Source organism: Notamacropus eugenii, chromosome 1 (assembly GCF_028372415.1).
Source record: "Notamacropus eugenii isolate mMacEug1 chromosome 1, mMacEug1.pri_v2, whole genome shotgun sequence".
NCBI lineage: Eukaryota > Metazoa > Chordata > Mammalia > Diprotodontia > Macropodidae > Notamacropus > Notamacropus eugenii.
In genome coordinates this window covers 707,924,457-707,951,228 of record NC_092872.1, presented here as the reverse complement: position 1 = coordinate 707,951,228, position 26,772 = coordinate 707,924,457, and the positions used below count along the sequence as shown (strand labels likewise).

The window sequence follows — 26,772 nt, the reverse complement described above, 5'->3', positions numbered from 1 at the left end:
GATGGAGGGGACAAGGATACTATTAGGGAACTTTGGAGAAACTACAACATCATGAATGCTGTGGATAACATTGCTGAAGCATGGGAAGAACTTGAGCCATCACTGATGAATAGTGTGTGGAAGAAGATATGGCCTGAGTGTGTGCATGTTCATGATGTTTCTCAGATAGAAACTATGACACAGGTTCAGCAAGACATTGTGGCCCTTGCAAGTGACATAGGCTTTGGAGAACTTGTAGAAGCAGATATAGGCCAGTGGCTACAGTTTCATGATGAAGACTTGTCGAATGAGGAACTTATGCAATTGGAACAAGAGCGAGCTGCAGAAGAAAAGGAAGAGAATGAAGATGCTCCACCCATCCTTCGACAACTGACCACAAAAGAATTGTCTGAAGCCTTTTCCCATTTTGAGGCAGGCATGCAAATCCTTGCAAATAATGATCCCAATAGTGAAAGGAAATTTAAAGTTTCAAGAGGAGTCAGTGACACAATAAGCTGTTATAGAGAGCTGTACAATGAGAAGAAACGGCATTCCAAGCAACTATCTTAGGATGCTTTTGGGGAGCAGAAATTTTCTTAGTAAAGTGATCAAGAAAAATAAAATAGTGATGAGAGATTTTCATGATATAGAAAAGGATCATAATGTCTTCCTGTTTCCTTCCCACAATTTGATGTGTCACTTTGCAGGGCAAGCCAGAGTTTGTTATTTTTAGTTATGGTATTTTCACTTTGTGACTTATATATATTAAATTTTAATTCTAGAAATGCCCCTTAAATTTGTGTTTTTAAAAGATGAGTTGCACCTAACACTAAATATAGTTCCTGATATTCCCAGAGTTGGAACAATTATGCTTAAAGATTTTAGAAATCATGTGCCCAGAAGCTTATTTCTAACTTTATATACTGTTGCATGTGCCTTGAGGTGTGGAGAAGTGTAAACAGTTTCTGTTCCTGAGGCAAGTTTCATTTAAGCATAGGGGATGGGTCCCAATGGACTAATGTTTGGCCACATTTTGATGCAGTGTAATGCGTAGGCAGTCCCTCAGTGATTTGCTACATCCAGCCAAGCAGTGGCTGTAGTTAAGCTTGGAACAATCACCATGAATTGGACTGAATCACACTCAGATCTACCTCCTGTTGCAAAAAGGCCTAGACTCTGTTTGCTGAGACTTCTAGTTGATGCTAAAAGAAACAGCTCCTTGACTTCTGGGTATATCTTAACCATTGCTTTTCCAGAAACATCCAGAACTCTTACTTAAATGCCATGAGCTTTGTCACCTATCCCTATTCTCTCACCCAACATACCTTCTAAGGGTGTACACACACATGCATCACTTATGTTGATAGATACCAAGGGGGGGGATTTACCACACACATCACAGTACACTTTAAAATTATTTAATAATACAGTCATTTGGATAGTCAATATAACTGCTGAATCCATTTCTCAGGCAAGTGTTTGGGCACTTGGCTTGCCATAGAGCAGTCTGGCTTTGTGCTTACCAAAGGCAGATACTGCCACAAGGCCTAGCCCCCTTTGTTAACTTTGGAGGCATTTCCCATCTGCCTAGAGAGAGCACAGTGTAATGCAGTGTCTGTTACATAATCAACTGGCCCCTTGCTTATTTTTTTCCTTTGTAAATATGGTCTTTGGGACACTGGGGAAGATCAAAGAAAATATTCTACTTCCACCAGAAGGAATAGCAAAGGAGGCAGGGTTCGTGAGGAAAGAAAGTAAACTCTTTCCAACAGTTGCTAACCTACTGATATTTTTGTGCAAAGTGGGTTTTTTTTGTGTGGTAATCTTTTCTACTTATTACATGATAGGGAAATCCCAATAACATATATGACCCTTATTGCAGAGTAAATCAGAAATCAAATTCAATGATCAGAAAAGTGTCATATAGAAAAGAATTGTGGGGATGGAGAAAAGATCAAGGGGCATTTTAAAGTAGTCATTTGATTCTCCCCCTTTTCTGATGCAAAAGAGGATAGGGAAGAATGAGGTCCAATAAAATAATATTTAGCACTCACATTGCATGCTTTGTCTGCTAAAGTGCTTTACCAACATTAACTTTCTCACAGTCCCACCATGAGGTAGGTCAGTATTACTCTCCCCATTTTCCAGATGGGGCAAATTGATACAAACAGGTAAAGTGACCTGCCCAAAGCCACAGAATTTGAGCAGATGAACATAACTGTATTCTTACTATGACATGCCCCATCAGGAAACAGTGTAAATGAAGGAGGATTCACTGAGATTCGGAGACTTAACTGGGCCATGTTCCTTTTGTCCAATTTGCAATTGGGCCAAGGAGCCACTTTGCCCCCTGCCTACACAGAAACATCCCCTCTTTTGCTCTCATCAGGAAGGAAGATGGACGTCAGAAGGGGAGCCACAATCCATCCTATTCTAAAGCTACTTTTCTGACTTTATATACCATATTCAATCAAAAACCAAAGCACGAGGCCATCTCAAGCACAGTAATGTGTGTAGAGAAGGAAAAGGAGCAAAGGTCATGAAGCTACCACTGCTAGAGAAACAGAATGTAGCCATGTAGCAGATAGTCCACCTGCTACTCCAACCCAGTTCACTACCGGTAGAGGGTAACACAGAAACCTGTAGATCTTTCTTCCATGTTCCTCCTCTGACCCGATATTTACCTCTCTGAAACAAGTCCACTGCTTCCCTATCAGTGATATAATGGAGGTGTTCAGGGACTGACCTGAATGAAGTAGGGCATGGCTCTCCTTCTCAAGACACACTGTAGTTTTCTTCTTCCTCCACCAAGTATTTGGGACCCTCCCCCTTACTGTAGGGATCAGAAACTCAGCTATGGTCTTCATCAGAGGCTTTTCTACAGATGGAACAAATAATCTAGTATGTGCCCTTTCTGCACCCCAGGCCCAAGGAATGAGAAAGCCTGGTGAAGAGGAAGGATAAGAGATAAAGGTCTTGGAAGAGATATAGCCTCTAATTCCACAATGAAAAATGGCTACCAAATACAAATGTTCATTACTGAAATTTTCCATCCCTGTTCTCCACGTCATCTTTTCCCCACTAATCTTTCGTGGAGGGGAACTAAGCAGCTTGCTCCCAGACTCGGGCCTTTTGTGAGGCTAGAAGTGGGACCAGCGTGTCCCAGCTCTACATGTAAACAAAAAGACAAGTGCCAAACATTCAGGAAAGGCCTTGTGGTTTCCATCCCTACATTCCCCAGCCCCAAAGTCTCCCTCTATGGGGAACAAGAGTGGCAAAACCAAGGTTCCTGGCTGGCAGTTTGGTCCAGAGAAGTGTGAAGATTGCCTTTTGTAAAGAGTGTTTCATCTCTCTTTCTCCCCTAACAAACTTTTTGTCAGGCTTCACACCATACACAGAGCAGCTCCCAGCACTTATACGGTGTGGGGTCCAAGGCATCCGCTTTCTCAGGGTGCTGCTCTTCTCTTGCCCATATGGTGGCCTGGTTGGAAACCCAAGACACAAGTTAAACTGAGCCAAAGAAGGAAGAATAACTGTCATGCCACCCAGCAAGAGAAGCACCTATTTCCTCCGCCCTCGGCAGAGGTATGGGCAGAGGCAAGAAGAGCTAGATGGAATACACAAAAACAGAAGACAGGCAGGGCCCATTAGCCCTACAGTGCTTCCCCTTCCCTCAAAAAAGAACTTAGAGGAATAAGAATGAAATTTCCCACTTGGCCAGGTGACTCTAGCAAGGACATGGGGAGAAGGGCAATATTCGATGATAATTAACAGCCTTAGCCAATAAAACTAGCAGCCTCCAGGGAGGGAGGTGGTGTGAAGGATACTAGATAAAACCCCTTCTTTCCTTTCCAGGACAGTCTCAGGAAAGAAGCTCCTCACAGCCTCAAGGTTTGAGGGTCTGATTAGCCCAGATTCATTGGGTATTACTGATTACCCTCCCAGTATCCATGCTGGTAGCTAACTTGCTACCCTCCCATTCCAGAGGCAGGGCCTGGTCTATACACACCCAGCAGGAAGAGAAACCAAAGAGGTCCCTGGTCACTGCATCCTGGGTCCCTAAAGGAAGTTGGCTGGGCTCTGCTTCCCTGGGGAGATGAGGACACCTTCCCCACACCCGATTCCCACCAACACAGCGGCTGACATGAATGTGGATGCTTCTGCCCATTAAGACCATGTCATACCATAGCCCCTGCCCTAATGTTTGAGACAGCATCAGCTGCACAACATGGTACCCAAGAACCACCCTCATTTCTTCATTCCAAAAGAGCCCTGTCCTCTGTGCTTTTGCATGACTGTCCTTGTTCATTTGGTTCATGTCTCCAGCCCCAAAGGAGGGAGAAGAGCCAGCAGCATAGCGCCTCCCTGAATCACTAGGGAGTCTCCTTAATATTTTGACACCTTGTCTTTGGTGCTGGCAGTGGCTGGTGTGTTGGCAGGGCACTGGGGCAGGAATACCAGCATTCTAGGCCTCAGCTTCTGGACTGGGCTCCTGGAAGAGGGACTGTTTCCGCAAGTTCAGCCGGGCACATTTGGGACACGTGGTAGAGTTGTCATAGTAGCAATCCCTAAGTAATACAAAAAGAGAAGCAGAGATATTCAGGTCAGCCTGGGGACTCTCAAAAGGAAGCACTGGGGACAGTAAGATCATGGGTACTTGGCTAATCTGATGCCTTTGCCACGTACAGTAGGCTCATTCGAACACCCTATCTTATACAGCACTTAGCATTATCAGTGCCCTTTAAGGACAAAAGTAGCCCAGAGAGACGGAGCTGCTTTCGGTGGGCCAAGGAAGCAGAGAGTGACATCATCTCCCAGAGCAGTTTTCCTGGGCTGCTCCCATTACCCTCAGTACAAGCTCCTAAACTTAGCAAAACAGACATGAATTGCTTAACCTGATGACCCAATAGTCACATGGGCATTAATATTCCCACTCTGCTCCACACCCAGGGCCTGGTCTTGCTGGTTCTTTAATCACCAGTGACCCTTGAACTCTCAGCCAGGAGGATCCCATCCTTCAGGAAAATGAAAGACTAACAAATGACAATTTAACCCTCTGTTCAGCTCAGTATTTCTTGGTAACAGTGAGAGTTATTATTAATAAACAATAACAGAGAGAGAACTTTTTATTACCAGTATTACCAAATGCTTTATACATGCCAACCCTTTGAGGTAATTAATACAAATATTATTGATAATGAATGATGAATTGAGGTGTGGGGATTTACTGAAGAACACAGAGCTTCGAGTTAATAGGGACTGGAGGCCATGTTGCTTGACTCTAAAGATTTCAGTGCATCTAGCAGTATAGACTAGCTCTACATGTATATGTGTGTGTGGGGGGGGTGAGGGTATGCACCTTTAAGGTACCTTTACCTTAAAGGTAAGGTACCTTTACCTTTCCTCCCCATCTCCTCCCCGTCACACAGAGTTCATGAGGGCAAGACTACAAAATTCTGAGAATGAACAAGTCCTATTAAAGGATCCAATAGGAGAAAACCTGGAGGTTAACCACAAACCATGAGGTCCTGTTATTCTAGGCATGAATGTCAGGTGCAAGGGAAAAATAAAAAAGCAGTAGGGGCTAGAACAGCAAGAGGTCAAGAAGGTTCCTACCTGTGGAAGACGGCAGAGCAGTCTGTGCATACTGATGTGTGGCTGTCGAAGGGGAAAAGTACATCACCCTCTTTGCAGAGTTCACATACAAAACCTTTGGCCTGACATCGCTAGGGATGGAAGAGACAGTAACTGAGACAAATGCAGGATGGGGCAGCCCCACCAGGAACCTCATCCCTGCTCAGGACAAACACTTTTCCCAGCCTGCTAACCTCACTTATTCAATTTCACAAGCACTTATTAAATACCTGCTGTGTATACAGACCTATGTTAAGCATGGAGGATACTCGAAAAGAAAAAGAAACAATCCTTGCCTTCAGGGAGCTTCTATTCTACCAGGAGTGGGAAGGATATAATATGTACAAAGATATGTAAATATAAAGGAATATCTGCACTACCAACTGGGGGCTCAGGAAAGGCAACCCCCAACCTCCTGTAAGAGGGCACCTGACCTGAGCCTTGAAGGAAATGGGATTCTCAGAGGCAGAGGTGAGGAAGGTAGAGTCCAGGTATACTGTAGGCATGAGCAACAACCCATGCAAAAACGTGAGGCTAAACAAGATGGCTTGTTTAGCAAAGGGCCAGAAGGTCAGTTTGGCCAGAACATCAAGTTCATGAGAGGGAGAAATATGAACTAGTCTGAAATGGTACTGAGAGCCAAGACTGCGGAAGTCAGGCTGGAGAGTCTGTCTTTTTACTTTAGTGGCAATCGGAAGTGACTGATGATTTTTGAGAAGAAAATGACATGATCAGACATGAATTTTAGAATATTATTTTGACAACCATGTAGGGGACAGCTTGAAAAACTGATAAACTAGAAATAGGGAGATCAAGTTATCAGGCTACTGCAATAACCCAGGCCACAAGTAATGGAGTTATGAACTAGGGTAATGGCTATGTGAGTTAAGAGAGTGGCATATAATAGAAAATGTAGAGATAGAATCAATAGACTTTGCAACTGACTGGATATGAGAGAATAAAGAGTCAATGATGACTCTAAGGTTGTGAATTTACAAGGATGGTGGTACCCTCCACAGAAACAGCTAAATTAGGAAGTTTTTCAAGAGTTTTGAGGAAAACATGAGTTTTGTTTTGGACATGTTGAGTCTGAGAGGACAATGAGACATCCAAATAGAGATATCCAACAGACTACTGGTAATGCTTGAGTTCAGGAGGAATTGGCACTGGACAGATAGATGTGGAAATCTGCATAGAGATAGTGAATCAATCCATGGGATCTGCTGAGTTTACTCACCAGCCACAAATACTAGCCTGGACACCTGCCCTGCCCTCTCTCTGCAACCACCCTCTTCTAGCTCTCATAGGCCTAAGAAAGAACCAGGAATTGGCCAAATCTGCCGTCTTCGAACTTATTTAATAGAGAACATTAACTCTGACCCACAGAGTCAGGGTTTAAGTGGCTTGTTATGTCAGGTCAGGTCAGAGGAGTAAGAAAAGCCCAAAAGGCAGGAGGCCACTCTCCCCTGCCTTGACTATGCCTCACCTCACAGTCTAGCTTGATGTGTTTGGCGAAGAGAGTATGAATCTCTGTCAGAGAGCAGCTGAGGCGGCCAATGTTGATGTCCACTAGGTCCTGCAGGGAGTACATCTCATCGTTTTCCACAAAGTGCTGCCGGTCCTGGAGCTGTAAGGCCAGAGCTGCTCTGGACTGGGAGTCCGACTACTCACAGGTCACATCCATTCTACTTACTGACATCCACTTCCTGCATAGCCCAGTCCAACCCTAGGCAAACTTACCCAGTGCTCTCTCAACCTCCTTAAGAGTCGAGAGTTGGCTAAAGGGGGAAGGATGGAGACTCTAAGGGGCCTTATAACAAACATATTTACCTGGGTTCATTTGGTCTAGATGTCACAGTTGCCTCAAATGAGCAGAGATCAGTTGATTTAGGGGTATTAATATCACAGACGAGACGCCAGTGTGATCAATCAAATTAATGCAAACAGGCTACATCCTGAGCATGTCTACACACATGCATGCTCTGTCCTGTGAAGTCTTCTCCCTTCCCATGTGCTTCCCCAGAAGTGGCCTGACCTGTAACAGTAGACGAGATTCCATGGCCTCTTTGCAAGTGATGAAATATGGCTTCATGAGCAAGATATCCTGGCGCAGTTTCTGCAGAGAAGGTAGAAAAGATGAAGTACCACCAGCAGACAACAGAGTCCTAGGAAAAGGTGATATGGTCTAGATTTTGGCACACACACTTCATTTGTGGCTACTGTTTCTCACCCTTGCAGAGGCTTAGAGATCCAGCATGGGGGAGTGGACAAAGGGCTGATTTCAGAATCAGGAAGACCTATGTTCCATTTACACACATACTGGCAGTGACCTGTGTAAGCTGTTTAATCTCGCAATGCATCAGGTAACTCCCTAAGATAGAAAGTGCAGATAAGGTACCAATCTGCACTGATATAGGGAATGTGCTCATTTGGAGTTCCCTAGACCAGCTGTGTCAAATTGAAATAGAAATGGATCCTCGGCAGTAACATATTTGACTTAGAAAACTACAAATGAACACTCTTTATGTTGTGTTGTATTTTATTTTGTTAAAACACTTCCCAATTATATTTTCATCTGGTTCAGGCCACACTCTAGAGTTTTGCTAAATGTTTTTGGCACCTCTCCCCTAAACCAATGGAATCATAGAGACAGCACCCCCCCCCCCCCTCCAAAAAAAGACAGCTATGCCTGTCGTAGAAGTATGGTATAGGGACTGTCTGGAGATTCCAAGATCCTTTCAGTGGGTCCAACTGAGGTTAAAACTATTTTTATAATGAAACTAAGATGTTTTCATTTCAAATGCAGCAAATAACAATAGATATAATCTATATAAACAAAAGCTCTTTAGGGGAGGGTTCTAAATAATTTTTATGAGTCTAAAGGTGTTCTGAGATCAAAAAGTTTGAGAAATACTGCCCTAGAGGTCAGCTCGGGGCATTCATGTTTGCTCTACTCAGGGCACTGCCACCCCCAAATTTATCTCTACATCTAACCAGGTATTAAGTGTTGCTAATTCTATTTCTCTGCCACACACCCTCTACATTCCTCTTCTCTCCACTCACACAGCCACAATCCTAAGTCAAGGCCTCAACACAATTCACCCTGACTATCACAGTAACCCCCCCAAATGACCTCTTTCCTGTCCAAATTCTCATTTCCCCAAAGTGATACTCTTAAAGCACAGGGCCCATCATGTCATTCCACCCTATGAGTCTAGAAGACAATACAAACACCTGGGGAGTAGTCAGCTAGGTGGTGCAGTGAGTAGAGAGAGTATCAGAATGAGTTCAAATCTGACCTCAGACACTTATTGTGTAACCCTGGATAAATCACTTAACCTCTGTTTGCCTTAATTTCTTCATCTGTAAAATGGGGATAATAACAGTACTTATCTCTCAGGATTGTTGTGAGGATCAAATGAGATAATAATTGTTAAGCACTTAACACAGTGGCTAGCACAAAGTAAGTGCTATATTTTGTTGTTGTTCAGTTACGTCTGACTCTTTGTGACCCCATTTGGGGTTTTTTTTTGGCAGATACTAGAATAATTTGTCATTTCCTTCTAATTTTACAGATAAGGAAACGGAGGTAAACAAGGTTAAGTGACCTGCCCAGGGTCACTCAGCTAGAAAGTATCTGAGGCTGGATTTGAACTCAGATCTCCCTGACCCTGGGCTGGGCTGTCTACTCATTGCACCACTGGCCACCCAAGCACTATACACATATTATCTCTTTGACTCAAGCCCTTCACAATCTGGCTCTAGACTACCTTTCCAGGTGATTTACACACGACTCTCCTTCACATATTCTACTTCCCAACCAGACTATCCTGGCTGATATCCGTAGTACAAGAGATTCCACACAGAACCCCTTCTCATGCCTGGAAGGCCCCCTCCTCACCTCTGCCTCTTAGAATTGCTTGCTCCTCCAAAGCTCACTCACCAGCTTTTGAGTCTTTCCTACGCTTTGGCGATTGCCTCCCCCATTACTCTGCATTTACTTTGTATACATACATGTATACATTTTGTTCTTATAGATTGTAGCATATCGTTTCCTCACAATAGCATTCAGTCCCTAGAAGAGTGGTTCTGTCTGTCGTTCCATTTCTGTCATTTCATCTCTACCATACTTTCTGGCCTATAAATGCTTCCTGAATGAACAAATACCAAATGTGAAGCTATCTGGAATCAGGGGCACCTGATCCAAGAGCCCTTCCTGGGGCTTGCTCTTCTGAGCTTACCCGGATCTCCACCAGCTCCTCCACATAGTTGAATAAGAGCGGGTTGATCTCCCGTAGCTTGAGCACTGGCCGGGACACCATCAGTGTGAGATAGCGCATGCTGCATCGAGATACCTAGGGAAGGACACTGCCCTTACCACCCAATAATTACCTCCCTTGGCTGTCCTCCCTTCGCCTGGGTCCAATAAGAGAGTGATTTCCCATCTCCCACCCCCCTGATCCCAGCCATTCTTCTCTCTAATTCAAACAGCCCCTTCTGCAAAGAAAAGGCAAAGTGGGACTTGGGGAAGTGGTCCAAGTGTCCAGGTAAGCCTCCTCACCTTCCGAGGTTCAAAGTCCCAGTTATGGATGACTCGGGCAGGAATGACAGCCAGGTCATTCCAGTGGCAGTTACTGCAGTAATACTGACCAGTGTAGTCACACTGCCGAGCCTCACTAGGCACACCCCCTAAGAGGAAAAACAAAAGCAAAATATAAATAAAAGTAAATAAAACAAAACAATATGTCAAAGCAAGAAGAAGGATTTTTTTAAAAGGTCAGGTCCTAAACACTATTCTCAAATCTCATTCAGTTGCCTCCAGCTAATATCAAAGGTAGTCAATGTTGAGCCTCAAACCTAGGTTCCTGACTTCCAGTACATTGTTCTTTATACTAGGGGTTCTTAACCTTTTTAGTGTCATGGACCTGGTCTGGGGAAGCCAATGGATCCCTTCTCAGAATTAGGTTTTTAAAGACATAAAACACATAGGCTTATAAAGAAAACCAAATTATATTGAAATACAAGGAGTCCAGTTCTATACTATGCTGCCCATCCTAACTTATTTCCCAGTGACTGTACCTCAGCCTCCCTCAGGATATTGCCATCTATTCGAGAGACAGACTTCAAACCCACTGAAACTGATTCCCTGTGTCATAGACACACTTGCTCATGCCTCTTCCTACCTAGAATATCCTATCTTTCTATCCTCATTCTATAAGTCTTTTTCTTCCCTCAAATCCAAGCTCAAGTCTCCATCTCTTCATCAAAGCTTTCCCTGACTGGCTCAGCCCTCAGGACTCACTCCCTCCTCAGAATTCCTATAATATATATTTTCATACTATGAATCTGGCAGTTAACTTCTCTTTCATGGTATCTATGATCTCTTTAGGTCCCTGTTCTATCTTCCAGACTATATCATAAGTCCCTTAACAGCAAAGCCCATGAGTTGGATCTTCGTATCACAATCACCTAGTGCAGTATCCTACCATATATCTTATATTCGAAAAATGATTAAGAGGCCATCATGTGTACTCCTGTTTCCCCACTCTCTTGTTGCCCTCCTCATCCATCAGGATATACCAAGGCTGGAGTAATCAGTAGGATAGGCATATGGAGAACACTCACGTAGAGACACTGGTGCCCGGCACTCAGCACAGCGATAATCTTGACTATCTAGACCAGTCTCCGGGCAAATGTTCAGCTCATACTCTGCCTGGTGACTGACCTTTGAGCGAACACAGGGCTTGGAGATGAGATTCAGGCACTTGCTATGACAGCGATAGTAGCAACCTGTAGAAGATAAGGAAAGAGATAAGAAGACGCATAGGCCCCATCAAGTCTCAATGCCCACTCCACTCCCAACTCTGGAAGGGCCCAAGGTCCTGGTGACTTGCCTGTGCAGGTGTACCATGTCTGGATCAGGCCCCAGATGATAGTGCTACATTTGTCACAGGTCTGCTTGACACTTTTGCTCTTTTCCTTGTAGAATCGGTGCTCAAGGAGGACACGGATATTGGGCTCATCTTCATTAGGATCCTATAACATGGGGGCAGGGCACATAGATATATTAAGGGGCAGAAAGAAGAGATTCCCTGAGAATTCCTCTTCTCCTCTCCTCCTACCATAAGCTGACTTCTCAGCTCATGCCCCTCACCTTTAAAGGAAACATGAGTGCAGACCATCAGGCTATATTCAAGTTACCACTCTCTTCATGTTCCCAGGGATGCTGACTCAGTAGGCTGGAACTAGGGTATCTGAAAAGTGGCTAGTTTGCTTTGGATAAGGAATCCTGCAGGACATGCTTTTCAAGAACCCTGAACTGCCTGTAGATCTTTCCTGATGGTAGCAATTTGCCTTGAGTTCCCCTGGAACTATAAATAACAACTAATAATCATATTATGATTATCAGTTATGGACAAGGGGTCATAGAATGAGGTGATGCATGCACAAAAATATTTATAGTAGCTCTTTTCGTGGTGGCAAAGAATTGGAAATTGAGGGAATGCCCATCGATTGGGGAACGGCTGAACAAGCTGTGGCATATGAACGTAATGGAATACCATTGTGCTATAAGAAATGATGAGCAGGCAGCTTTCAGAAAAATTTAGAAAGACTTACAAGCACCGATACTGAGTGAAGTGAGCAAAATCAGGCAAACATTGTACACAGTAACAGCAACAGCATGTGATGATAAACTATGATTCACTTAGCTCCTCTCAGCAATACAACAATTCAAGACAATTCTAAAAGACTCATGATGAAAAATACTATCTACATCCAGATAAAGAACTATGGAGTCTGAATGTTGATCAAAGCAGACTATTTTCACTTTTTTTTTTTTTTTGTGGTTTTTTCCCTTTTGTTCTAAGTCTTCTTTCACAACATAACTAATATGGAATTATGATTAATATGGTTGTACATGTATAACCTATATCAGATTGCTTGCTGTCTTAGGGAGGAAGGAGGGGAGGGAGAAAATTTGGAACTCAAAATCTTATCAAAGTGAATGTTGAAAACTGTCTTTTCATGAAATTGGAAAAAATAAAATACTATTGAGTGGAAAAAAAAAAAGAAATGAGGTAATGGTCCCTGTCAGATCACATCTAGGATAATACATTCAGTTGTGGGTACTCCAATAGGGAAGCCCCCAGTATTTTAGGGAGTATATCCAGGTTAGCAAAAGGCTGAGGACAATGTCATACAGGCACCAATTGGAGGAAATGGGGATGTTTATCCTGGAGAAGAGAAGTCTTAGTGGGGAACTGAGTGGTAAGTATTTGAAGGGTTGATATGTGGAGAAGGGATTACACCTGTTCTGCTGGATCCCAGAAGATCCAACTAGGATGAAGGGGTGGAAGTTACAGAAAAGCAGATCGAGGCAGCTTCATGACAGGATAAAACTTCACAATGAAACTGATCCGAAATTGGAGTAGAAGTTCCCCTCCCTTGAGTTCTTCTAGGGAAGGCTAGCTAGCCATGATTACTGTTAGGTTCAGATCGGGTTAGGTGCAACCTGAGGTTTCTCCCAGTTCTGTGCCAGAGAATTTACCAAGAAGATAAAGCTGGCAGCCACCCTTTAGATTTGCCCCTCTGGACTTTGTCCTGTGGCTGTAAGGGAACAGACATGGGTGAGTACACACCTTCAGCTCCTGGAGCTTCAGCCGGAGGTGGATGAGCCTCACGACAGCATCCTTCTGCTTCTCGGAGTGCTCCGGCAGCTCCAAGATCACCTGCTTGCACTCCTCAATGGCCTGCCGAAGCTGCTCGATGTCTGAAGCCAGGAACAGACCCTGCCCAGACAGGGTTCGGGGTTAGAAACACCTCTATCACCCCAGCCCCTGCATGTGCATCTTCTAAACTCAAATCATCAAACCCTTGCCCCAACACCCAAACCCAGAGCACCCTCTTAACAGTAGCTGGGGCTGTGGACTATTGGCTGTGAGGATCTAGGGTCTGGGCAGGCCCCTTCCCTACTCTGTTAAACCAAACTCTGATCCCCAAACCCAGTAATCTCTGGTAGTTTGATATATTCGCAAGACCTACTGGCCAAAGCCACATGTTCTAGTGCCTACAACTGGCAAGAGAAAGAGCCCTGGGGTCACAGGGCTCAGAGGAGAAGTCAGGTAATGGTGCCCCATCAGAGCACATCTGAGACACTGCATTCTGGGCACCATATTTCAGGGAGGACACCAACACACTAGAGTATATTCAGACGAGGACAACTGGAAGGCAAGGGACCTAGGTATGTTGTCATACAAGGATCAGTTGGAGAAAATAGGGATGTTGACCCTGGAGAAAATAAATCTTGGAGGAAAGGAGGACAGGATAGCAAGTATGTGAAGGACTGTGGTATGGAAGAAGGATTATATTCGATGATCCATTGACTGTCTCCTTTATAGAGGAGGAAATGAGGCCCAGGAAAAGAAAGGAATTTGCTGAAGGTCAGGTGGTGAGTTAAATCCAAATCAACAAATGTTTATTAAATGCCTACTACATGCCAGGCACTGGAGATATAAGTCCCCTGTCCTCAAGGAACTTAGTGTCTATGAAGAGGGGAGAAGGAGAACATGGACACAGATAAACATAAACATTCATGGGGAGTAGAGCATTAATACAACAGAGCGAGTCAGAAATGGCCTCTTGTGAGAGGTGGAACTTCATATGGGCCATCACAGGGAGCTATGGATGAAAGTAAGAATGTATGAGGGACAGCCTATGAAAAGGCATGGAGACTGGAATTGGTGACAGGGTTTGGACTAGAACCCAGGACTCCTGCCCTCATAGTCTAGTCAGGAGGAGGGGAAGAAAGGAACATTATGATGTTCCCCCTCCTTCCCAGATCTACTCAGGGAAGAGGCCACTGGGAAAGTGTGGAGGCTAAAGGTGGAGAAAGGCTGAAGAAGGAGAAATGAAATCATGATAGTCCAGAGAAAGGGTTCTTTGCCTTTTTTGTGTGTTGGATCCCTTTGGCAGTCTGCTGAATGCTATAGATCCCTTCTCAGAATAAGGTTTTTCATGCATAAGACAAATTACACAAATTTATAAAGGAAATCGATGATATTGAAATAGACACTGAAAAAAGCAAGTCCATGGATCCCCTCAAGATAAGAACTCCTGGACCAGGGACAACACATGAAAGGACCAGAGATAACAGACATTGAGGATTTGGCTACACCTGGATGGGCAGGAAGATCCTTTGCTTTGGAGAGAAGGAAGAAGAAACTCACGAGTCCTTCTCCTTTCCCACACAGACAGGAGCCCAAAGTGAGTTTTCAGTAGGCACATTTTACCACCCAGGGGCACATACCACAGGACGAGAAAAGTGGTCCTCAGCCAGGCCCAAGTCCATCATGCGTTCAGTACACCTGAACTCTGGTTCCTGATGGGATTGATCCAGTGGTGAGTCTGCAATGAGTCACAGAGAAGGAAAAATGAGGAATAAGGAGCAAATAACTGACCTTGGGTTTTTTAAACTGCTATCTTTCCCCATTCATTAAGATTCTAAGTCTCTTAATTAAGGGATGCCTGTCTGTACCCAAAACCAGAGCATCCACTAGAGCTAAAAACTACATTCTAGCTGAGTTTGGGGTTTTGAGCTTGGTCCTTCAGGACCAAGGAGAACTCCTTTCCTACCCCCATTTCCAAACACTTTCTGGCAGTCTGCTTTTATAACTTAGCTCCCTGTATGCACCAGGTTATATTTGTCTAAGTCCCCAAGGGCAGAGGGCAAAGTCATGAAGGTCACTGGATACTAGACCAGAGAAGCAGAACCCTTCTCTCATGTTGGCAAGCAGAAGTGGGCTGAAGACTACTGTATGGAAGAGATGGTATAGAAATGAATGACATGCTTCACCAGGGTGTGCCCCCAAAGGAATTATCGATTTTTAAAAAGTCAAACATTTGTTGAATATTCAGTCATAAAGGACATTATTTTTATTCATCAAACATTTTATTTAAATTAATAACTAAATTTTATTTTAAAAATATAAACTTTCCCAGGGGTTCCTTTTCATTAAATCCTTCCCTTCTCTAAAGCCTTTTCAACCTTATAGTCTTAGCTAAAAAAAGCATCTTTCCAACTGGATCCTGATCCCCTAGTCATTCATTTTGCCATGAAGTATAAGGAGTATACTGGCGAAGGAAATAGCAAATCATGCCAGTATCTTTGCCAAGAAAACTCCATGGACAGTATTGGTCCAAAGGGCATGAAGTCAGACATGACTGAATGACAACAATGTATAGGTCAAGGACCAGTGACCAGAGACAGATCTTATAAAAATTTTCATTTTTGTGGAGCATCCCAAAACAACCAAGCCATGCTTCCTTCCTCTTCCCCAACCAGAGCCTCATGAAGGCAGCAGAAGGTAAGTGAGTAGGAAACAAGGAAAGGAAGTGGTTGCAGCAGTGGCAGTAGCAAACAAGCGTCCCTAAGGACTGAAAAAGACCCAACTTCCCCTGGGATCCTGGGTGGCCTCCCCATCACAAAGCGGCTGCTGGCAATGAGGTATGTCTAGGTACATCAGGCTAACAAACAAACGTATGCACAAGCGCGCGCACACACACACACATCGATAAGGAAGGCAATTCTCTTCCCTTCCCCAACCCAGAACTTGATATGATATAAACCATGATCTGCCATACATGTGACAGCAGCCTCCAAAGTATAACTTTTAAATGATCCAAGATAATTTCAAAAGACTGATGATAGAGAATGCTACCCACTTCTTGGTAGAGAGGTGACTGGACTAAATATGCAGAGCAAGATATCTGTTTTTGGACATGGCCAATATGGACTTTGTTTTGTTTGACTATGCATAGTTATTACAAGGGTTTGGTTTCTCCCCCCAATCCCTTGAGGAGGAGATGAGGTTAAGAAAATAAATGCCTAATAATTGAGAAAAATAAGAAAAAAAGAAAGTTATGAAGATGCATATGCTATTTGGGAGAGGGAAATGGTCCCCTAAAAGCCTTCTCCCATTACCTGTAATGGTTGGTCAGATGAGCTAATCATCTTGAGAACCACACAGAATGTTAAGTTCTTTGAGAAGAGGAACAGTGTTCATTGTGTCTTTGTATCCCTGGTGCCTAGCACAGTCCCTAGCACATAATAGGGACTTAACAAATTTTAGTTTGCTGAACTAAAGAAATAAGTTACAGGTTCAATCAGGGGTGATGGAGGGGATGGTAGGAGAGAGCAGGTAGATACCAGGACAAAGTGGTTCAAGAAGGAAGGACAAAGACCACTGATTTCACTGGTTTTGCCATTCTGAATGGTGAATGCATTCTGTGGGGCTATAGCCATTATCTCTTTTTCTGCCTCCTTCTCCCCCTGGAGGAACCCTACAAGAATTAACTCTTCTCCCAATACCAGCCATTCCTTCTCTGTGAGCAGGTATTTGGTTTGTTCCTTCCCAGGCCTGTTCTGCAGGAACTCTGAGGATAAAAAACTGCCCCAACTGTGTCCGCCTAGGGGGAAGGGGCCTTCCTGGGTGTTATTTCTCCCAAGGACAGCTGACTCTCCTTCTCTAATCAGCACCCACTAAAGCAAAGTGAACTATTTATTGCTTGTTATAAATGATGAACTAGCAAACAGAGGTAACTTAAATCCCCAAATAATCTCCAAATCCAACCACTTTTACCCTTGGAGTTGACATTTTCTCTCCTTACTCTTTCCCTTCTGGTGAAGAGACTGTAACAGCCCATGCTGGACAGTCATTGGTTGTATTTTAAGAGTCAACAGCCCAAAGGGTCAATTCGATTCAACAAACATGTACAAACATGAACAATATGCCAGATACTTCACCAGGTACCAGAGATGCAAAGAGAAAAGAAAGACCAAGTCATGCTCTCAAGAAGCTTGAATTCTATTAGTTCAAAATAACATGTAAAGAGAAATGAATGCAAAGTATATACAAAATATAAATGCAAAATATATACAAAGTCTATCAGGATTTTCTTTGCCAGGGAGGGTACTAACCGCTAGACAACAACTAGCATTTATATAGTTCCTACAATGTGTCAGGTACCGTGTAAATGCTTTGCAAATATCTGCTTTGACCTTCACAACAACCTTGGGAGGGAGGTGCTATTTTCTCCATTTTATACTTGAGGAAATTGAGGCAGCCAGAGTAACTGCAGGCAGAGAAGGGAGTGGGTGATATAGCCCTCAAAGGATTCACAGATTTAGAACTGGAAGAGACCTTAGAGGCCACTGAGGCCAACCCTCCCATTTTACAGATGAAGCAATATAGGCTTCGGCAGAAAAAGTGACTTAGCTCGTGTCTCTAAAGCCGAGCCAAGATTTGAACCTAGGCATTCTCACTCTAAATCCAGGGTTCTTTCCACTGTCCTCTGCTGTCTCTCTGTGGGCTCCTCTCCCCTTCAAGCATGGAGTACTCACCTTCAGGAGAGAGGTCCTCTGGAGCCTTGTCAGTCGTCTGCTCATGCTGCCTGCCAGGCAGCTGTTTGTTGAAGGGGTTGAGGTGGGCTTGTCGAAAGCGTGCCAGCTTCTCATCATATTCCATAGCAGTCCAGCCTGTGGAGACCACAGCAAGGCAGCCGTGAAGGAAAAAGCCCTTCAGAACTCCTGCCTTTGCACATGGTATGAAACCAGCTTCCAAGGCTTCACTTCACCCCAGATGTCCCAAGTTCCCTCTCTGAGACAGGAAGGTACAAGCTGCATTTCCCCAAACTGCTCCTCCCCCCTTTCACTTCCCCTGAGGGAATCCCAGGATGAGAACAACTCAAAAAACTAGCCTGTGCCATCCCTCTTCTTTACCCCAACTCCAGGAATTCAGCCAGAACAGAAAACTCCATCCCTAGATCTGCTAGCTTCTGAATAAAAGGAAAGTTAACAAGTATTTACTAAGCACCTACTATGTTCCAGGTGATGTGCTAAGCCCTGGAGATACAAAGAGGCAAAAGACAGTTCCTGCCCTAAAGAAGCTCATGATCTAATGGGGGAGTCACAAGATACAAAAAAGACACAGACAAAGTAAACTGGTAAGGCAAGGGAACCGATCAGTGAAAGTGCACAGAGTTAGAAGCTGAAATCAGCAAGGACGTAGAGTAAATCTTGATGTCATTCATTCATTCAGTGACTCCAAAATTGCTAGGGCCATTAGCAAAAGCATCAATGACAACAGATCAGTCCTCTGGAACTAAGCTAGCAGCTCAGGGATTTGAATCCACAGCCTGAGAAACAGCAAGTGTGTCCCTTTCCCACAGTTCTAACCTAGCCAAGAGGGGTCACGAGAAGCCCTTACATCACCCTGCTCAGTCCCAGCTAGAGAACACAGCTGAAAAAACTGTTCATTTCAAATGTTCCCTCTGGAACAATCAGTTATTCTCTAACTCTCTTTCTGACCTAGATAAGATTCAACTTTTTGTGAAAAAAAAAAAAAGAATAATATTAACTGCTGTTATGATAAGCTTAATACTAATTTCTTTTTTTAACTTCATCTTTTTATTTTTCATTTATTTAGCTCTTTGTTTTTCCCAATTACATGTAAAAACAATTTTAAACATTTATTTCAAAATTTTCAAATTCCAGATTCTCTCCTCCTTTCTCTCTCCCTTCATTGAGAAGGCAAGCAATTTAACATAAAATTATTATTTTGATTTTATATGTGTAGTCATGCAAAACATATTTCCATATTAGTCATTTAACAATAATTTCAACAAATACAAACAAAATAAGGAACAGAATCCCAAGGAAAGCCATAAAATCTAAAATAATTACATTTGAACAAACAAAAAAACAATTTAAAACTTTCACAGAATAATTATTTTCTGTGTCCCTTCCCATCTCTTCTTTATCTGTGTACTTAAATCTCTGTTGCTGATTTTTTTTAATTATATATGTGGACAACAATGTATATATTCTTTTAAGACCACATTCTTCTAAGTCTTTCTATAAGGTCAACTGGGTGGTGCAGTAGATAGAGTGCAGGGCCTGGAGTCAGGAAGACTCCTCTTCCTGAGTTCAAATCTAGCTTCAGATATTTACTAGCTGTGTGACCCTGAGCAAGTCACTTCACCCTGTTGGCCTCAGTTTGCTCACCTGTAAAAAGGGCTGGAGAAGGACATGGCAAACCACTCCAGTATCTTTGCCAAGAAAATCCCAAATGGGATCATAAAGAGTGGGACATAACTGAAAAGACTGAACCACAATAGATGTTTTTCCAAAATGCCCTTGCATTCTCCACCCCTGCCATTTTGACAGCACCATAACATGCCTTTCCATTCATATATATATTTCAGCATGTGATCTGTTAAGGACATATTTATTCAGCCATTCTCTTAATAACGGAACAAAAGGTGGTTTCCAGTTTTTTCACTCTTACACATAATGCAACTGAATATTTTTGAACAACTAATAAACCTATTGTTTTGTCCTTGGACATCTCCTGCTTAAGGTAGATGAGATGTGACTTTACCACCTCTCAAATACTGCCCAAAATAGAGGAAATAAAATACTTGTTGACTTATCACATCACTCAGAAATGAATCAAATGCCTTCGTTCTTTAACAACCCAAGTTGCAATCAATGACAGAATTTTTATAGTCAGAAAAAAGACACCTCAGAGATCATCTAGAACATAATCTTAATGAAAGAAATGGGAACAATCCAGAGAGGGTGACTTCCCTGCCATCACACAGCTAGCACCAGGGCCTGGTCAAGATCCCTCAATTTCTACTTGTCCAGTAAGGCGGGACTGCTGGGGCTTTGGCATCTTCACACCACACGTGCAGATCAGACCCGGGAAAGCCAGTAACTTGGAGCTCAGTTATGGCTTAATAGAGGCTGGGGGAGTGATTTTTCCTTCAGCTTCATCATCCTATTAATTTTACTTTTATTGATAAATCATTTCCACTCTCTAGCTCCCTCACCAGCAGTTGTGCTGCCAGCCAGAAATCAAAGCATAGGAAGACTTAACCCATTATGCCTGGAACATCTGTGTGGGGGCCCCATGGTGCTGACCAGGGGCTACTGCTTCAACTGCTCATTATATAATAATAATTACAATAACTTGGCTAACATTGTTTTATTTGATCCTTATAACAACCCTGGGAGGTAGGTACCATTATTATTCCTATTTTACAGATGAGGAAACTGAAGCAAATCGATTGATCTCCCCAGGGTCACCCAGCCAATGAATATCAGGGGTGGATTTGAACTCGAGTCTTCCTCACTGGTAGCCTAGTATCATGTCCACTGTGCCATACACCTAGTACGTTTACTTGACTGTATTCTGTAGCCAACTCATCAGCCTCCATGCTGGGCCCCTTTTCATCTTACCCCCTCCTTTTTAGTTCTGGAACTACAATCAAATTAACTGTCATCGCTCCTAAAAGACAAGTGACAATCTACTTTCCCTGTGGCCCCATTCACTAGTTTTAGAAACAAAATATCCCTCCTGGACCATTGGTCCCTAGTATAGTATATACATTCTCCTGGGAGGATGAAGGACAAACAACAATGTTCTCCCCCATTAAAATATAAGTTCCCTGAGGGCAGAGACTGCCTTCCATTCTGTTTTTGTATGCCTAGCTCCCCAGTGCCCAGCATTATACCTGGTACATGGTAAGAGCTTAATGTCTTTTGATTCATTATTTCATTCATTCCTGCCATACCAACTGCGATGTCTGAGCACTCCCTCCCTCAGGTGTCCCAAAATGACAATACTCTAAAATCCTGGGTAGCCCTGCCTAATGTGAGGAGCAATCAGGTTGTGATCTTATGAGGCCGGGGAATCTGCTCTGTGTACAGGAGATGACACAAAACTAAAGGGGTGTGTGGTGTGACTGTGCTCAGGATTTACTCCTTTTAGATCTAAATTTTTCTCTAGAACCCCGTCAATCAATAAGTGCTGATGAAGCACCTACTGTATGTCAAGCACAAGGCTAAGAGCCTGGGATACAAAGAAAAGCAAGACAGCTTATAGTCAAATGGGGAAGACATGTAAACAACTAACCCAAACCTAATAAATGCAGGATAAACTGGAGAAAATCTCTGAGGGAGGACAGTAGCAGTACGGGACCTAGGAAAGGCTTCCTGGAGGAGGTGGGATTTTAGCTGAAATTTGAAAGAAGCCACAGAGCCAGGAAGCAGAGATAGGGAGGGAGAGATTTCCAGGTATGGCAGAGAACCAGGGGAGTAGGGTGGCAAGGGGAGACTTGGGAGGGAGGTATATTTTTATTTCATATTCATAAAATTTAAAACTGGAAGCAACCTAAGAGACCACCTAATACAACCTTCTTAAAACCATAACTCAGAGAGGCTAATGACTTTCCTAAGGTCACACACAGCTAGGATTCAAACTCAGGTCTTCCAAGAGAAGGGATTTTTAAAGGGATCCTTTGGATCCAATGCTCTTTGACAGTACACAAAGGAAAAATGAAACCAAGTGAATCAAAAGTATTTAAGTGCTTACTTCATGCTAGGCAAACTATGTTCTTTCCCCACTCCCACAATGGAACAAACCTGACCTTCCTCTCATCTTCATCTTTGCCTCTGGGGGCGAGGGGAATGACTTGGCAGTTTAAAAAAAAAAATCACGTTATTAATTAAGTTTCCAGTGGGACCCGACAAAACACACTGGACAAGAACACAACTGCAAAGTGTGACTTCACAGAGAAGCAATGAGACGTTCCCTCCCTTGTCCTTCCCGTCCCTGAAGCAAAACAAGTAAATTCCAAGCTGGGCCTCCATTGGCACACATCAGTGTGGCATGTTATCATGACAGTAACACCCCCTGCTCATCGGTGCACTCAAATAATTCCTCTCATTCATTTGTTAGACCCCAAACGGAAGGTTGGAGGTGCCCAAATTCAGCTCCAGTGCGCAATATCATAGGGCTTTCAAAGTGGTTTTCTGACCAAAACATTATCACTAAAAATTGTTATGCTGACTATATATCCCCAGGATGCTCTGTCATCTCCTGACTCAAAAGTGGGCGGGGCCTTAGCCTGAAGTATTTAAAGGATCAGATTTCCAGCACTATATCACCATCAACAAACACATAGGAAGTTTCTACTTTTCAGGAGTCTGAAGGAGCTCAGGGCTCTTACCTGCTCATTCTCTTAGGTACCAAAGGTGGAAAGTATTAGGACCTGAAGTCTGGGGAGCTCCCCCTGCTCTGGGATGGGTATAGATAAAAGAGAAGATGAGAGGGGGTGGGCACATCGAAAAGCTGAGTTTCACAAAAAGTAGAAAAAGGCTGATAGCCTCAAGCCCTGAGGCCTCTCTAGCGGTGTCACCAAAGACTAAACACCAAGTCTCAGTTTCCACAACTGTAAAGTAGGGATACTACTACATCGCTATCTTGCAGTTCAGTAAAGAAAGTGTTTTTTAAACGGTTTGATGTTACCAAATTATGATAATGTCATTGAGCCTTTATAAGCCAGGGTTCGGGGCTGAAGGAGTGGGGTGGCTGATAATTCCTTCCCTGTGTCTCCTGCACTACACAGTTCCCTTCCCTAGTCAGGCTGCCCACCACTACATGAAGTTAATACTCCCCACCTCCCCATACCCAGTGCCAAGGTAAACCCCAGCCCCAAACCTGGAGTCTGTTAACAAGATGAGGGTGCCAGGACACTAGAGCCTCTCTCTTGGGTCTTTTTCCAGTGCCTGCCCACTTCTACACCCCGTTCCCGGGGGCCTTCAGCCAAGGGAGGAAGGTGGGGTGCGGTGGGACCCTCCAACGCTTTGACCATAGGGGTCCCAGACTGGGCCTCCAGCATCCAGGAGGGAGGAGGGAAAAGGAAGAGGGAGGGGGAAATGAGGGGAGAAGAGGAGAGAGGGGAAGGAGGAGGAGAGAGGAAGGAAGGAGTGGGGGGGGGGGTGGAGAAAAAGGGGAGGGGGAGGAGAAAGAAGGAAGGAAAGGGGTGGGGCAAAGAGGGGGTACAAATCTTCCCCACATCACCCCTCCAGCAGTCGTCTTGCACACTCACCCGAGCATCGCCCGCAGCCCCCAGACTCCGGCGCTGCTGCTGCGGCGGCTGCGGCTGCTGTTGCTGGTTCCCCCAGCCCCAGGTCCGCGGGCTTCTAGTGCGGCCGCGGCAGCCGCTACCGCTGTTTGCTATTGCCACAGCTGCTGCCACCGCAGCCGCGCCTGCTACATTGTAACATTAGCTGTCCCGGGGAACCGAGATGAGGCAGGCGGGCGTCCCGAGCCCAGAGCGGCCGCCTCCCTTAGCTAAGCTTGGGGCCATGCTGCCGCCTCAGGCTAGGAGGGCTACTTACACGCTTTCTTCTTGCCTTTCAAACACCTCTCCCTCCATCTATTCAGGAGGTGACCTCCACCTGGAATGTTGTCCTTCCCTACCGGCCAAATAAAAACCTCAGACTAGTCCATTTGAAAGAGGCGGTACTGTTTAGCCCCAAAGAAGAGATGACAGATAACACCGTACTTTTGCAGGGATGGGAAACTGCGAGTAGAGCAAGGCATTTGTCAGATTTGGTTGCTGTGTTGGTTAGTTCTAAACTGTTTTTCCCCTGTATTTTATTCTTTGTTATAAGAGACGAACATTGGGAAATACAGATATGTAAAACAAAAGAAACCTAAAATTTTCAATTAAAAATTTAAAAATCCCGTAGAGATCAGTCCTGAAATTAGAGGAGAACAAATGAAGTGATTTATGGAATTATATTTATGGGGCTGGGTGGGTCCATAAACATGATCTAGTCCAGGGGTTCCTACACTGAGGTGAACAGATCCCTCCATGGACCCATGCACTTCGAGAGCAAAGAAATGACATTCTGATTTTCCCTAATCTCTAATTGAAATTTATTATTTCCTTCCCTTATTTAAAAACATGATTCTGAGGAGTTCCTAGGTTTCACCAGAATTCAGATTTATCGACTGTTTCTGTTGTTTTCTAATTGTTCATTTATACCGGTCTTGTTATTTTGACTGGAAGCCCATAGCTTAATGGGAAGATAACTTGGCCAGCAGATAGAATACTTTGAAGTTTGATCCTGGATCCACATTACCTTAGTCAAGTCCCTTAACCTCTTCTGTGGTCTTAGTCATCTTTCCATTGGTAAGATAGGATAAATCTCATTCCAGCCTAAAAGCAGGGAATTGGACCAAATGCTTTCCTGAAAGTTCTTCCCGTATCAAAATTTGTAATTCTAAGTCCCTTGAAAAGAAGGATCATGGCAGTAAGGTTGCCAGGCTGGGCTGTGGATAAGAACTATGACTCTTACTAAGGGCAAATTATATAATCTCTGCCTGCCTCAGTTTTCTCAACTGCAAAATGACCATTATAACTTACCTTTCAGAGTTATTGTCAGGATCAAATGAAATCTTTTCTGTAAGAACCTGGCACATAGTATGCACTTAATAAATTTTTGTTTCCTTCCTTCACAGCAACAAGCACACCAGTGGCCGTGTCGTAGGAGTTTTATAAATACATGTTGCCTAAAGAACCAGGACCATCTGTCTAAATCAGGACTTCTTAACCTCTTTCCAGTCATGTCTCCCCCACCTCCACCTTCCTAAGCAGTTTGCTGAAGCCAATGAACCCCAGCTCAGAATTATGTTTTTAAATGTGTAAAATAGAATCGCAAAGGAAACCAATGATAGTGAAATAAAGATTTAATTTTTTTCCCATCCAAATTCACAAACCCTCTGAAATCTAATTATGGGATTTGGGAGTCCACAGATCCTAGATTAAGCACCCTGGGGGCTAGATAGAATCAGAGCCTCAAAGGATCATGGGACCTAGAGCTAGAAGGGACTTCAGAGAATATCTAGTCTGATATTTTATATGTAATGGAGGCATGAACAGAATCTGACTGTGTTGCTCCTCCCCTTACTCAGTCTTCTTCCTGCTATCTCAGTAATCTGCAAAGCCTGGCCTGGGTGGTAAGGAGAGAGGAGAAGAGGAGATGATGATGGGTTAGAAAGATCAGTGGAAAAGGTTACAAGTGTCTTTTCTCCAGCTTCGAAAAGTCCCAGTGGTAGACATCGCTTCACTGAGAAAGGTTTCAGGTCATCTTCAGGAGTTTGCACAGCTGTCCAAGGAATCCGACTAACAACAAAGACAGACGGATGTTAGTCAGCCTGCAGTCATGTCATCCCTGGCTTATTATAGGAGCTGTAATATAGGTTGAGAAGAGGGGACTGTGATAGTTCTCCACTTGTAAACTGTGGTAGGGCCAAGAGCAGAGATATCAATCACACAGTCATGTGAATGGGGCCTGATTAGCTTAAAAATGTAATTGGGAAATTTTAATAAAATAAATGAAAATACAACATAAGTAATATCACATTTTAAAACTAAGTCAATATGTGCCATAGGTATGTATAGCTTGCTGGTAGGTTTTCTGTTTGAATTTGACACCATTGATCAGAGGTATCCTAAAGACACAAATCCACAAAACATCAGAGGGTGGCTGTACTAGTTTAGAGTATAACTGGAGAATGCTTTACAAAACAAATAAAAATACAATACAACACAGATAGAATTAATTTGTGGTTTTCTAAGTTAATATGCTCCCTACAGGGACCAGTTTCTGCTTGAGTTTGACACCACTGACTAGAACATTTTTACTATACAAGGTTCCTAGGTTTTGTTCAGGTCCCAGTGAAAAATCTTTCTTCTGCAAAAAGACTTTCCAGAACTTCCTTTATACTAGATCTTTTCTTCTGTGATTATTTTCAATTTATCCTGTCTAAATCTTTTTTTTTTTTTGTACACAGTGGCTTGCATGTTGATTTCCTCCTTAGATTATAAGCCCCTTCAGGGCAAGGACTGGGTTTTGCCTTTCCTTTTATCCCCAGGATTCAGCAGAGTCCCTGGCATGTAGAAGTTTTTAAATAAATGCTTCTTGACTTGATTTGAAGAAATAACAATTAAGAAAGAAGAAAAAAAAATTCCTAGTGGTACCTTAGTGCCCAGTACCAACTGCTGCCCTATCCACAGTCACTTGCCAAATATTTATTAGTGAATGATGTACCAGGTAGGGTGCTAAGTAAATGCTGGGGATAAAAAGAAAGATAAAAACACAGTCCCTACCCTCAAAGACTTTACATTTTAATGGAGAGATATCTGTCATGCAAACACTTATGTGCGTGTACATGTATATTACATATATACATATGTGTGTGTGTAGAGAGTGTAAATGGGAAGCAATCTCTAATGGAAGGC

The 26,772-nt window shown here is 43.5% G+C and overlaps 1 protein-coding gene across 4 annotated transcripts; it reads right to left on the bottom strand.

Annotated features, from left to right (window-relative positions):
- Nucleotides 1–1,381: 1,381 nt before the first annotated feature.
- Nucleotides 1,382–23,768, bottom strand: DEF8 (differentially expressed in FDCP 8 homolog). 4 transcript variants are annotated; one of them, XR_011972922.1, is made up of 13 exons: nt 23,569–23,768; nt 18,014–18,148; nt 14,921–15,018; nt 13,254–13,403; nt 11,508–11,649; nt 11,239–11,403; nt 10,175–10,302; nt 9,855–9,968; nt 7,649–7,729; nt 7,100–7,240; nt 5,596–5,705; nt 4,381–4,547; nt 1,382–3,460 (listed from the first exon to the last, which is right to left on the bottom strand). XR_011972922.1 is itself a non-coding variant. In XM_072636402.1 (12 exons), exons 2-12 carry the CDS (start codon nt 18,135–18,137, stop codon nt 4,445–4,447), a joined length of 1,356 nt encoding a protein of 451 aa, XP_072492503.1. In that variant the 5' UTR covers nt 18,138–18,148; nt 23,569–23,768; the 3' UTR covers nt 1,382–4,444. The 4 variants fall into 4 exon arrangements, 3 of the variants coding, with proteins under 3 accessions (XP_072492503.1, XP_072492504.1, XP_072492505.1); XM_072636402.1 differs by having other exon boundaries at nt 1,382–4,547; XM_072636403.1 differs by lacking the exon at nt 23,569–23,768 and adding an exon at nt 23,178–23,362 and having other exon boundaries at nt 1,382–4,547.
- Nucleotides 23,769–26,772: the final 3,004 nt, after the last annotated feature.

Excerpts from the sequence above, each read along its gene's own strand:
- DEF8 (XM_072636402.1), bottom strand. The coding sequence starts at position 18,137 with ATGGAATATGATGAGAAGCTGGCACGCTTTCGACAAGCCCACCTCAAC. Across the intron at positions 15,019-18,013 it reads AGAGGACCTCTCTCCTGAAG|ACTCACCACTGGATCAATCC; the intron begins GTGAGTACTCCA and ends GACTCATTGCAG. Across the intron at positions 5,706-7,099 it reads ACATCAAGCTAGACTGTGAG|CGATGTCAGGCCAAAGGTTT; the intron begins GTGAGGCATAGT and ends TTCCATCCCTAG.